This window comes from Gymnodraco acuticeps, unplaced genomic scaffold (genome assembly GCF_902827175.1).
Source record: "Gymnodraco acuticeps unplaced genomic scaffold, fGymAcu1.1, whole genome shotgun sequence".
In the NCBI taxonomy this organism is placed as follows: domain Eukaryota; kingdom Metazoa; phylum Chordata; class Actinopteri; order Perciformes; family Bathydraconidae; genus Gymnodraco; species Gymnodraco acuticeps.
The window spans coordinates 5,169,187-5,180,842 of NW_022990981.1; the positions used below are offsets into that span (position 1 = coordinate 5,169,187).

Sequence of the window (11,656 nt, forward strand, 5' to 3'; positions counted from 1 at the left end):
CAAGATCTTTGTAGCGACTGTCAAGCAGCAGAAAGAATAAGTTAAAAATATTTAGAGAGCCTAACATTGGAGGTCCTTCTGCCTTCGAGACGCAGGTCAGGGCTGAATCCCTGAACACACTGACAGGTATTTAAACAATTTCTTGTTGTTTTGGGATTCATTGGGAAACAATATTCTAATTTACTTTTGTCCTGAACATATTTTGTGTCTAAGACTAAATGTTATATCTAATGTTATTTTGTGTTTATCTTGCCTGAACAATATCAAAGATGTGTGCAGAGATTAAACTTCATACATGTTTGAAATATGTTGTTAAATCAGGTTTAACATTGTTTTCATCAGCATTTTATAAAATAAACAAACGTGTTTCTGTACAACAGCACTATTTTTATTCAATCACTTCCTTCACATGAGAATAGTTCCATTTACCCTAAAAACAAATGTGAAGCCAGAACACAGAGCTTCAGGGACGGTCTCAGCAGTGTGTCCTCTGAAGTCCTCAGGAGGAAAACATCTTGTAATGACCCTTCAATCCCACATGTTTCTGATATTTCTTTTGTTGAAATATATACCAACATTTGATTAGTTTTAAAGCAAAATGCACTACTGTTGTGTGAATAAAAGTGTGTAGACAGCTGCCAACATGTTGGTAGCTTTGTTTGATCTGTTCGACTGTTTTGGATCATAGTTCCTTCTCTTTCCTTCTGCTTGGACCTGCACTGGCGCAGGAGTGTTGAGTTGGTAGCAAACACATAGTGCAACATACAATAAATACAATATGCAAAAGATACATGAATGATACATCTACCTTGGGGTCCCTCAGGGGTCTATTCTGGGCCCCCTGTTATTTACTATACATTTTTACTGCAAAGCAATGTGTATGTTTTAAAATGTGCTATTTAAATACGGAGCGTTATTATTATTATAAATGAAGAGCTTTTTTAAGCAACATTCTCTGGAAATACAAATGTATATCCAGTAAATGTAATTTTTCATTCCAAAACAAACTGCCATGTGACAGCACTTATCTGTTCTGAGAATGACATGAAGTTGTGCATGATGAAAAAAAAAGATTGATGACATTTTGATGAAAATTACATGAACAAGGGAAGTGAACAATTGAAAAACTGGAATGTAAAGTTATTTATTTTCCTCCTGCAGCCCCAGCGCTCCCCACATACGGAGTAAATACATTTGAATATTGCTGAAGCCAGACTGATGTAACACGGAGGATACGGTGACCTCTTGGACACAAAACTTGTTATAAAGCTTTTTACAGTCGAAAAAAACATAAAGCATTTTTCAAAAGTGCATAAATGTGATCAGCATGGACTGACATGAACATAATGTAACAGATTTTCTGCAGGATCAACGTGTGCTTGCTTTAGTTTGTTGTGTTTGTGCTTTGTAAAGTTTTAAGCCCACTTATGTTCAAGAATATATCAAACTGTCAAGTAAAGTGTTAGGAAAGACATTTGCAATATACAGCTGTTGCTCACAGGGACTATCTTGACTGATAGTTAAAGGAACAATTCAACATTTTCTTCATCATGCAGAAGAGGGATATCAGTACAGAGAGGATTTAAAAAGGGGGGGAAAGAAGTAGAAAGTAATACATTTTAATGAAATATAATTATCTTGTTTAACTTTCGGAAACCAGCAGTGGCACTACATCAGCAAGACCACGTGGGGCAGCGCTTACCCAAAGCAACCAATTTAAAAACAGCAGCCTTGAACTAGCTCCATCAGGAGAGAGAAAACACACCTTTCAAGTCTGTCTGATCGGCATGAAACACAGAAAGCTTTTAGTATTGGTCCTGGCGAACAATGAAGAAACTTTAATTATAGCTGACAAAAGCAACGTAATTCATTTGTGTTATAAGCTTTCTATTGAAACTTGATGCCAAAAAAGTCCTTAAAGTGCTCAAAAGCTACGTGGAGCCATATAATGGATCTCTACTTTAAACTCTGCTTTTTTTAAAAGAGCACTTCACATTGTTAGACTAATGAACGTCAATAAGTGTGTATTTTATTACACATACAATTTGCCAAACCTGGCGCCTACATTGCCCAAAATGCACCTCAATCTGCTTTTAAATGTTTGGGAGATTGTGGAGTGATGAAGATGAAACTAATGATGATTCCAGAAATGTCCCCGTCTCTTTAAATTATACATACAGTTTGTCCAGCTATTTTTGCTAACGGATGTTGTCTCCAGAGAGCCTGACAGAAATGAAAACAAGAGTGGAAGGCCGGCTTGTGCTTGTGGAATTCATTGAAGCCATTTTGACTTTCCTGATGTTTTAAGAGCGTCTGCTGTTTGTCCTGCAGTCTGTCAGCGTATTAGAGTGGCCGTGCTGTTAATGTGTAGGGTAAAGACCTTTAGCTTGTATGTAGGCGTTCTTCTAATGATGAGCAGGAAGCAGAACCGACAGGGAACATCCTGTAGTTTGCGGTCACAGCCAGCAAGAATATAATTATAATGGAATTGTTGCTCGTCCTGTTAGATAAAGGAATACTTCACTGTTTTCAGCCTTATCTGTAGCTGTTTAATGGCTGCATTTATGATCAATATGTGGCGAACAGTCATGAGGCAGCTAACCACAGGGTGTGGTCGCAGATATGAAAAAAGTAAACCAGGGCTCCCATCCTCTACTCAGGGCACCAACCAAACCACAGGAGAGGACGCTGGGACAAGCTAAAGTGCGCCTTTTAGCGAGGTGACCATGATGCTCAAATCCTAGCTTAGCATGTAGCTATGGTACAGCAGAGTCAAGGGTTTGTTTTTAAACCAAAATCACAAGAATACAAGTTTAAAGAATTGATCTACTCTACTTTAGTTCTCTGTTACATACTTCCAAGCCAAGAGTTAGCATATTGTTAGCTAGCTCCATTGTTTTGTGAGGTTACATAAAGTATCGGATAGAAAACACCTCTTCAAATCTCAGAACCATTATTTCTGTAATGTTATCTCGTCTCTGGTTTACTTATTCCTTCAACAATCTTTAATCCTCTAATCTTTGTACTGCGTCTGCTGCTCAACAATTTCCCACAGGAATAAATAAAGTTATATCTTATTAACATTATGCTTCTACACAAAGTTACATTCATGGCTTGGCCAAAGATACACAAAATCAAATCAGTGGAGTATTCCTCTATTATAATTTGAGTGTAATGGTTGATGGGGCTGTATATGTAAGTGTTCGCAGCCACAAACACAATCCAGTTCAGGGCCAGGAGCATCCCAGAGGCCCTGTCATAAGGTAAAGATGGATGGGGGGGGGGGGGGGGAATCTCTATGGGAGTTCATTAGCAGACTCCCCCTCCTGTTTCCACATCTGTACAGCGAGTCCAGCGCCTGCTCTACATGATGCTGCACTTCCCCTTCAACTTGTCGGCTCGTTTCTGTTTCCCTGAGCGCTTGCCGTCGATGCTCAGGCTCATGTCCCTCTTCTTCTCTAGGGACAGCAGCTCCTGGAACAGTTCCTTCACGTTGGAGTTTGTCTTGGCCGATGTCTCCATGAAGGAACACTTCCAGGCTGCAGCCTGAGCCTCGGCCACCTTCGTGTCCACCTCGCGCTGAGCCGTCTCATCGCTTTTGTTGCCCACAAGCATGATGGGAATGGATTCCACCGTACCTTTGATGGCAAGGACCTGGAGGGAAATGTCATCAAGTCAAGACAACATTTCCAGAGAACATTTATGATGCAGCTTTACAGCTTTCACAGTTGGTAAAAAAACTAAAGAAAAGAATAAACACGTTTTACTGCTGCTGAGCTGAGACTAATACATATCAAATCAATATTTTACTCTGGACTGAATGTCAATGCTAATCTGCACGCAGAAAATGAGACCAAGTTCAGACAGAAGATATTTGATATCTATTTATCCTGTTGACAACTCTGAGGTTCCTCTAAGATTTGCTCATAAAAAATAACAAAACTTGTATTAAATATAAAGTTAAGGTAAAAGTACCCTTAAAAGAGCCTACATTAACTAAATAAAGACTAACCTGTTGGTATATGGGTTTCAACTCCTCCAGTGATTGGCGGCTGGTGATGGAGAACACTAGGATGAAGGCGTGGCCCTTAGAGATAGAAAGTCGCTGCATGGCGGGAAACTGGTGACTTCCTGTTGTGTCAGTAATCTGCAGCGTACAGACGCTCTTGTCACAGCTGATCACCTGCAGAGAGAACAGCTTCTAATCAATATTCGTAAAAGTGTGTTATTACAAGCGTTGAAGTGACACCAGAGAGACCTACCTGTCTGTACGTGTCCTCCACAGTGGGGATGTAGGTGTCTCTGAAGGTGCCTTTGACAAACCGAAGGACCAGCGAGCTCTTCCCCACTCCACCGGCTCCAAACACCACCACCCGGTAATCGTTACTCTGCTCAGGCATTCTGGGAGTTAAGGTCCGCCTGCTGCTCTGGATATCTGACTTTATGCTGGACAGGAGGGGAGAAGAGGAAAAGTTGGATTATGGCAGAAATCTGGAAATGTTAAATCACACATCATTCAGTACAGAATGATTACTGAAGGATTAGCCCTTTGTATAAATATCATGTATGAATTTACGTTAATTAAGATTCTAGTTAGAATTTTTTTATTAGATATTCCTGAATGGATATCACCATTTGTGGCAAATGAAGCAAATCAAATGAAAAATAATAGAAAGGTTGAAATCAGGTAATATTCTCAAAGCAGGGTTAAAAGGGAAAGCGAGAGGAGCATAAGCTTCTGATCACACTGTTCGCACAGAGCGAGGCAGGAACAGACAAACCATTTGAATGAAATTAGTCTAAGTGCCATCAACAGTAACTGGTCAATGAGAAGCACTCTGCTGTATTCTGGGAGAGTCCTTCAGCTGGACACACAACCTGCTTCAACTGCAGATCATCCCCATCATAATAATCCACTGTTAGCACGCCCAGCTGTTGAACGATTGCTTTAAATGTCAAACTGTCTGGTTTAGGTTAGATTACAGTTTAGTTTAGAAAATAAAACCATTTGGAAACTGTTTGTTTTAGCGATTATTAAAGGTTTAGAGAAATGCGCTACTGGAACCAGACATTTGTGGACAAGGGCAGAGGCGATAAGACATAACGGGATGTGGGACCAATGGATACCTGGAGCCCCCTTCGTCATGAGAGAAAGTTTGCTCTGAAATTAAGATGTGAGACCATTACTGAGACCACCAGGAGATGATCCTAGAGATGTGGGCAACAAATTGAACCACATAGGCCATAAAGAGCAGTACCCTCCAGATATATCTGTAAGCTATCATCCTGTGCCACAGATTCAGGCTGATGGTAACCCACTAACCACACATCGTTGTGCTGGACAGTTGTCAGCTCTGATAGACATAGCAATCCCAAGCAAAAGGCCCAAAAAGAAATACGAAGGGCTCAGAGAGGAGCTGGAGAAGATGTGGAAGGTAAAGCAGCAGTGGTTATGTGGTGGTCTGAGCACTGCAGTACCCCCAAACTGGGACAGTTGTTCCAGAAAATCCCAGGAACAACATTCGAGATCTCAGTCCCAAAGAGCGCAGTCCTAGGAACAGCTAAGATACTGAACCCTCAGAAGAGCTCAGTCCGAGGAACAGCTAAGATACTGAACCCTCAGAAGAGCTCAGTCCTAGGAACAGCTAAGATACTGAACCCTCAGAAGAGTGCAGTCCTAGGAACAGCTAAGATACTGAACCCTCAGAAGAGCGCAGTCCTAGGAACAGCTAAGATACTGAACCCTCAGAAGAGCTCAGTCCTAGGAACAGCTAAGATACTGAACCCTCAGAAGAGTGCAGTCCTAGGAACAGCTAAGATACTGAACCCTCAGAAGAGCTCAGTCCTAGGAACAGCTAAGATACTGAACCCTCAGAAGAGTGCAGTCTGAGGAACAGCTAAGATACTGAACCCTCAGAAGAGCTCAGTCCTAGGAACAGCTAAGATACTGAACCCTCAGAAGAGCTCAGTCCGAGGAACAGCTAAGATACTGAACCCTCAGAAGAGCTCAGTCCTAGGAACAGCTAAGATACTGAACCCTCAGAAGAGCTCAGTCCGAGGAACAGCTAAGATACTGAACCCTCAGAAGAGCTCAGTCCTAGGAACAGCTAAGATACTGAACCCTCAGAAGAGCTCAGTCCTAGGAACAGCTAAGATACTGAACCCTCAGAAGAGCTCAGTCCTAGGAACAGCTAAGATACTGAACCCTCAGAAGAGCTCAGTCCTAGGAACAGCTAAGATACTGAACCCTCAGAAGAGCTCAGTCCTAGGAACAGCTAAGATACTGAACCCTCAGAAGAGTGCAGTCCTAGGAACAGCTAAGATACTGAACCCTCAGAAGAGCTCAGTCCTAAGAACAGCTAAGATACTGAACCCTCAGGCTCCAGGCCTCTGGTGGAGGACCTGAGCCTGAAGGATAAGAACAGAGCGCCCAGGATGGAGGGCATTGGGAATAATACATATATTTATATATTAATAATTAGTGTGCCTTCAAAGACACATTTCACAATACATGTACTTCTGATAGTTCATCTCTTGATTTATCCAAACGTATGTGATTTGGGATGCTAACCCTGTTAATTGTATAAACACCGCACTTGACTACTCATATATTTATAGGTGCTTTGTTATATATTCTTTATTCATTTACAGTACAGTTAAGCAGTTTTGTTCAGGTTAGCTTTATTTTAAAATACATTGGTAAATGTATTGACTTTTTGGTTACAGAACGCTTAACCCTGGTTAAGAAAGTACTTTCCTCACTTTACTTAACTTCCTATAAACTACTACATTGCCTACAACTTTAAAATAAATTATATGATATATTCAGCTCAAACAGATCACAAATAATATGTGAATAAGAATGATAGGACGAATGCATATGATCATTTGTGTGTCTCCTATCTAACAGACAGTGAGAGATGAATAAATCCTCCAGTGACATTTCAATGTTCAGTGACTGAAACACGTGAGGCAGCCTCATCCTCTCTGAACCCTCTGTGTATTCACAGATGACGTGAGGAACGGGAAGGAATTAAAAAAATGGAGCTAAGGCCTTGGGGAGTTACCCAGCATGCCGAGCAGTATTCCCGACAGAATGACTAACGAGCATTGATTAGAGCTTTGCATCTCATTGAAGAGGAGCGCTGATAACAACCAAAACACTAGAGGAGAGAAAGCGCTACACAGGAGTCCGTTCCTCCTGTGTCCCAAGTGTTCTGTGTTTAATGCTACAGCAAACTTCATTTCTCTGCAATAAATATCCCATCTACCCTTTTATTAATCTCACTGAGAGTTGACAGCCTCCTGCTACTCACAGATCCAGACTGTGATTACGTCTGTGGAACAGGAGATACTATCACACCATCATGTTCTTCCTCCCACTGCTTCCTGCTGTATGAGCCAAGCTCTCAGTGTACAACCTCTACATAGCATCAGAGTACAAGAGTTCAAACTCAGCTCATCAAATTAACTTTTTACATTTAATAGTAAAAAGTATTCTGAAATGTATTCAGTGTATAATGCTTTTAATCTCCTTCAATATTTTAAGTTGCTATCTTGCAGAGCTCTGTTTGTTCTCTTTGGCGCCACCTTTGTCGCTAAATGGTAATTACAGGTTTGTTTTGCACTTCCCAGAAAGCCAAACATCGTTACCAATAGTAAGTGGGCTCCTGGGACTTGCTATCACTTTTTTCTTTTATTCAGCAAAACCAAACATGTGCTGGGCTTAGAGTTTGGTAAAAAAAAGGTCCCTTGACACACAAGTGAGCTGAAGGGCGATTCTGTTGCATTAGCTTCGCCTATTGCGTCTGTGGTGGAACAACAACTGGGTGATGGAAAATGCATGACTAGATTTTCATTTTGTGTTCCAGAGGGATATTTGTTTTCACAGCTGGTACATGACAGACCATTAGCTGTAGGCCGCTTGTCTCCAGATAGCCTGCTCGTATTACTGCAAATCCAATGGCTTTCATGAGTGGGCTCAATCTCTATTGTGTTACCTCATTCAGTGATATGTAGGACTTAAAATAAAACAATTTCAATTCAAATATTAGTTTAAGCCTTCTGTAAGATTAAAACCTGAGAAATAAAATGGCTATTATACACTAGCATTAGGGCAGTATTCACACCTCATTCATGTGAGCCTTGAGCCCCCCCCCCCCAACGTCAGTGCTCTTTAGCTCAAACACAAGTTAAGACCAGTGACTGATCAGCAGCTTGTAAATCAATCAGACACACACACACACACACACACACACACACACACACACACACACACACACACACACACACACACACACACACACACACACACACACACACACGCCTCCTGATAGCATCCATTGTGTTACTGAATGTAACCATGGGAGCATCTGAATGTACTGTGTGTGGGTGTGTGTGTGAGTTGTCTGGTTGCCGTGGTGACATTGCTCGAAACAGAGGAAAGGAGAGACAGACAGCAGAGATTTATACACACGCAGACAAGTGCAAACATGTCATCATCGGCACGGCAGTTGTCATGGTTACCCGCCTTCCCACATCTTATTACGTCACTTCCTGTGCGGAGGCGGGCGGCAGGGAAAACACCACCAACTGAGCCAGCAGCGTCACAGCTACAGAAATGAACATCTGTAGATCTGATGATCTGCAGCCACAGTCCGGCGTTTAGGATCATTAGAAACCACAAACTGAGCTGAGGGATGGATGAAAAACTGATCCTTAGTTTCATCTGTGAGAGTCCCAGTTCCAAACGGAGTTCAACCATGCTGGATCATTGTTAAATCATCACGTTCAAACACTTTACCCACAAAATATAAGGTGAATGTAAAAAGAATACCTGTCTGAATACTGTCTGAATACTACCCATAATACTCGGCTGCTTTGTAAAAGTGTTGTAAAAAAGGTTTTGTAAAACACAACAAATATTGTGCTTTTTTTTGCTGTAAGCAACACAATTCATTGAATGTTTGTTTATCTGTGAAATGCATCCTAGTTTACTTCTCTGTCTTATTGAGACCAAATAGTAAATAACAAGCACCTCTGATCAAATACACCTGAGACTAAAACAGTAATGAGCCCAGGACAGAACCGTGTTGTACTCCGTATAAAAACATCAGTGCAGACAGAGCACAGGACATTATTTCACCATAATGCACTGCACAAAGTTCAGACTGATGGTGGGTTATCACTCATTCATTCAAATCAGTTCTTATGTCACATTTCTTATACATTTAGAAGGTCACAGCACACAACTATTAGTGTTTTAATAGGAACAGCAGACCGTTAGCGTGTTAGTAAATTGATATGCTAGCTACAGGAAATAATCAACACCTGCTGTATTATTTCCACTATCTGGACAATAGGAACTTCACAACATCGGACTAAAATCAAAAGAAGTATCACACACACACTCACTCACACACATGTGCACACACACACACACACACACACACACACACACACACACACACACACACACACACACACACACACACACACACACACACACACAGAATCCCTGCTGCAGTTTCACACCGTCAGTGTGACTCCTAACATTTTCATATTTAATAATCTCTCTATTTTATTGTTGAATAATCTGCTGCAGCTTCAATACTCCAAAAACAATGTATATTGTTTTTTGTGAGCTGAAGACAATGCCTTGGAATTTGTTCCAATATGGTTGCTATTCAAATATAGAAAATGATGTAGTGGAGTACATTCCTTTTATTTGGATCACACTACTGATTTAAATTCTGCATACTCTTGTTGTAAAACATTAATTTAGGAGTAGGCCCATCACTGTAGTATTCTTAGAATATTTATGTGCTGACTCCCCCTGAGATATTTGACAGCAGTAACAGATTGTCGTGTTCTCTGTCGTCATGAACATACTTATACAACACACACACACACACACACACACACACACACACACACACACACACACACACACACACACACACACACACACACACACACACACACACACACACTCAGCTGACCTGCTGCTTTGTTCTCAGGTTCAGTCAGCTGCAGTCTCATTATCTCCTCACATCATGTAAATCAGGCTGACTCCCATCAATATTAAGATCAGGAACGGGCGGGCACAGCGTTGCACGCGCATTGAGTAGTTTGTTTCACACACGCACACAGTGATGAAATGAGAGCACCACAGCACCGAGCCGGCTGGTGAGATCAGACCGAGTAAGGTGCTCGGCCGCCGGGCTGTGTGGGTGAGATGCGCGGACTCACCGTGTCTCAGCCGGTCCTCTGTCTCTGTGTGCGGGGCTTCTCTACTCTGTGAGCATCCTGAACCCTCCGCTCTCTGACTCATAGCATCATCATCATCATCATCATCATCATCACCATCATCATCATCAGACCTGCTTCTGATCAGCACACATCAGCCCTCCTCTTCCTCCTCCTCCTCCTCCTCCTCCTCCTCCTCCTCCCTCCATCTCCATCACCTCCTTCCTCCGCTCCGCCGGCAAAACAGGAAAGGAGCCTTCCTCTGGGGTTTATCCTTTGCTTTTCAGAATAAAAGCGTGATTTACAACCCTACAGGCCTCAGACAAACATATCAAATACACGAAATGCGCACACAACTGAAACAAGCAGTCATTATAAAGCCACGACAGAGAACAGACCTGAGTGTAATAGTCATACAATGTAATAATGTTATTACTTTAATAATTTATATGGAAAAATTCATGTTTTACTTTTATTCTGAAGGATGTAATTGCAAAGCGGAAGTCTTTTTCCATCGTGTTACCTGAAATATCATGGTCCTCTTCCAAAGTAAAAATACATTGTCCTCCACACCTCCACCAGCGTCACGCAGACACGTCATCTCCCAAGAGGAGAGCTGCAGTCAGACACTGTTGTACAACCTGGTGTTCAGATCACATTAGAAACCGACAATGATCATGATAAATATATTTGAATTATTATAACAAGTGTTGATGTTTAAATACAGGGCTAATTTGAATATGAACAAAGAAAAAATATGTTTGTGACTGTATGTAGATTTGATAATCAGATCATAATAAGAATGCATTTTAAATTGTCAACGATATAACCAAAGCATTGTCGTCATTTGAAACCAGAAAAGATTCATTTCCTTCCTGACGTGCAACAAACAAAAAGACACGTAAAAAGGCAGTCAAATGTATTTGATGTTTTTATTTAATTCATGTTATTTCTGCAATATTGTATGTTACATTTTAAGGTTGTGCTCATTGTCCTTTTTATACTGTTTACTCCATGTACTGCAATGGATCATATTCTTTAAGATCGTCAGATGGTGTGTGTGTGTGTGTGTGTGTGTGTGTGTGTGTGTGTGTGTGTGTGTGTGTGTGTGTGTGTGTGTGTGTGTGTGTGTGTGTGTGTGTGTGTGTGTGTGTGTGTGTGTGTGTGTGTGTGTGTGTGTGTGTGTGTGTGTGTGTGTGTGTGTGTGTGTGTGTGTGTGTGTGTGTGTGTGTGTCGCTATCCTGTGAGAACCCCCTAACTAAAATGAACAGATTTGGAGATACATGGTTGTCATTAGATAATCTGTTGATGTTATGTAATGTTACATTGAGGGCTGACAGCAGTGAGTGATCCATAGCGGAGTGCATTTGAATAGACTGGAAGCTTGTGTTGTCATACTCTGATGATT

The 11,656-nt window shown here is 41.4% G+C and overlaps 1 protein-coding gene across 2 annotated transcripts; it reads right to left on the minus strand.

Moving 5' to 3' along the window:
• Nucleotides 1-366: 366 nt before the first annotated feature.
• LOC117559082 (GTP-binding protein Di-Ras1) lies at nt 367-10,409 on the minus strand. Of its 2 annotated transcripts, none has more exons than XM_034235731.1 (4): nt 10,252-10,409; nt 4,263-4,446; nt 4,013-4,183; nt 367-3,654 (listed from the first exon to the last, which is right to left on the minus strand). In XM_034235731.1, the coding sequence occupies exons 2-4, from the start codon at nt 4,398-4,400 to the stop codon at nt 3,364-3,366; spliced, it is 600 nt and encodes a 199-aa protein (XP_034091622.1). In that variant the 5' UTR covers nt 4,401-4,446; nt 10,252-10,409; the 3' UTR covers nt 367-3,363. The 2 variants fall into 2 exon arrangements, with proteins under 2 accessions (XP_034091622.1, XP_034091624.1); XM_034235733.1 differs by having other exon boundaries at nt 10,002-10,409.
• Between the last annotated feature and the right edge of the window lie 1,247 nt (nt 10,410-11,656).

Excerpts from the sequence above, each read along its gene's own strand:
- LOC117559082 (XM_034235731.1), bottom strand. The coding sequence starts at position 4,400 with ATGCCTGAGCAGAGTAACGATTACCGGGTGGTGGTGTTTGGAGCCGGT. Across the intron at positions 4,184-4,262 it reads TGGAGGACACGTACAGACAG|GTGATCAGCTGTGACAAGAG; the intron begins GTAGGTCTCTCT and ends TTCTCTCTGCAG. Across the intron at positions 3,655-4,012 it reads TGAAACCCATATACCAACAG|GTCCTTGCCATCAAAGGTAC; the intron begins GTTAGTCTTTAT and ends ATTTCCCTCCAG.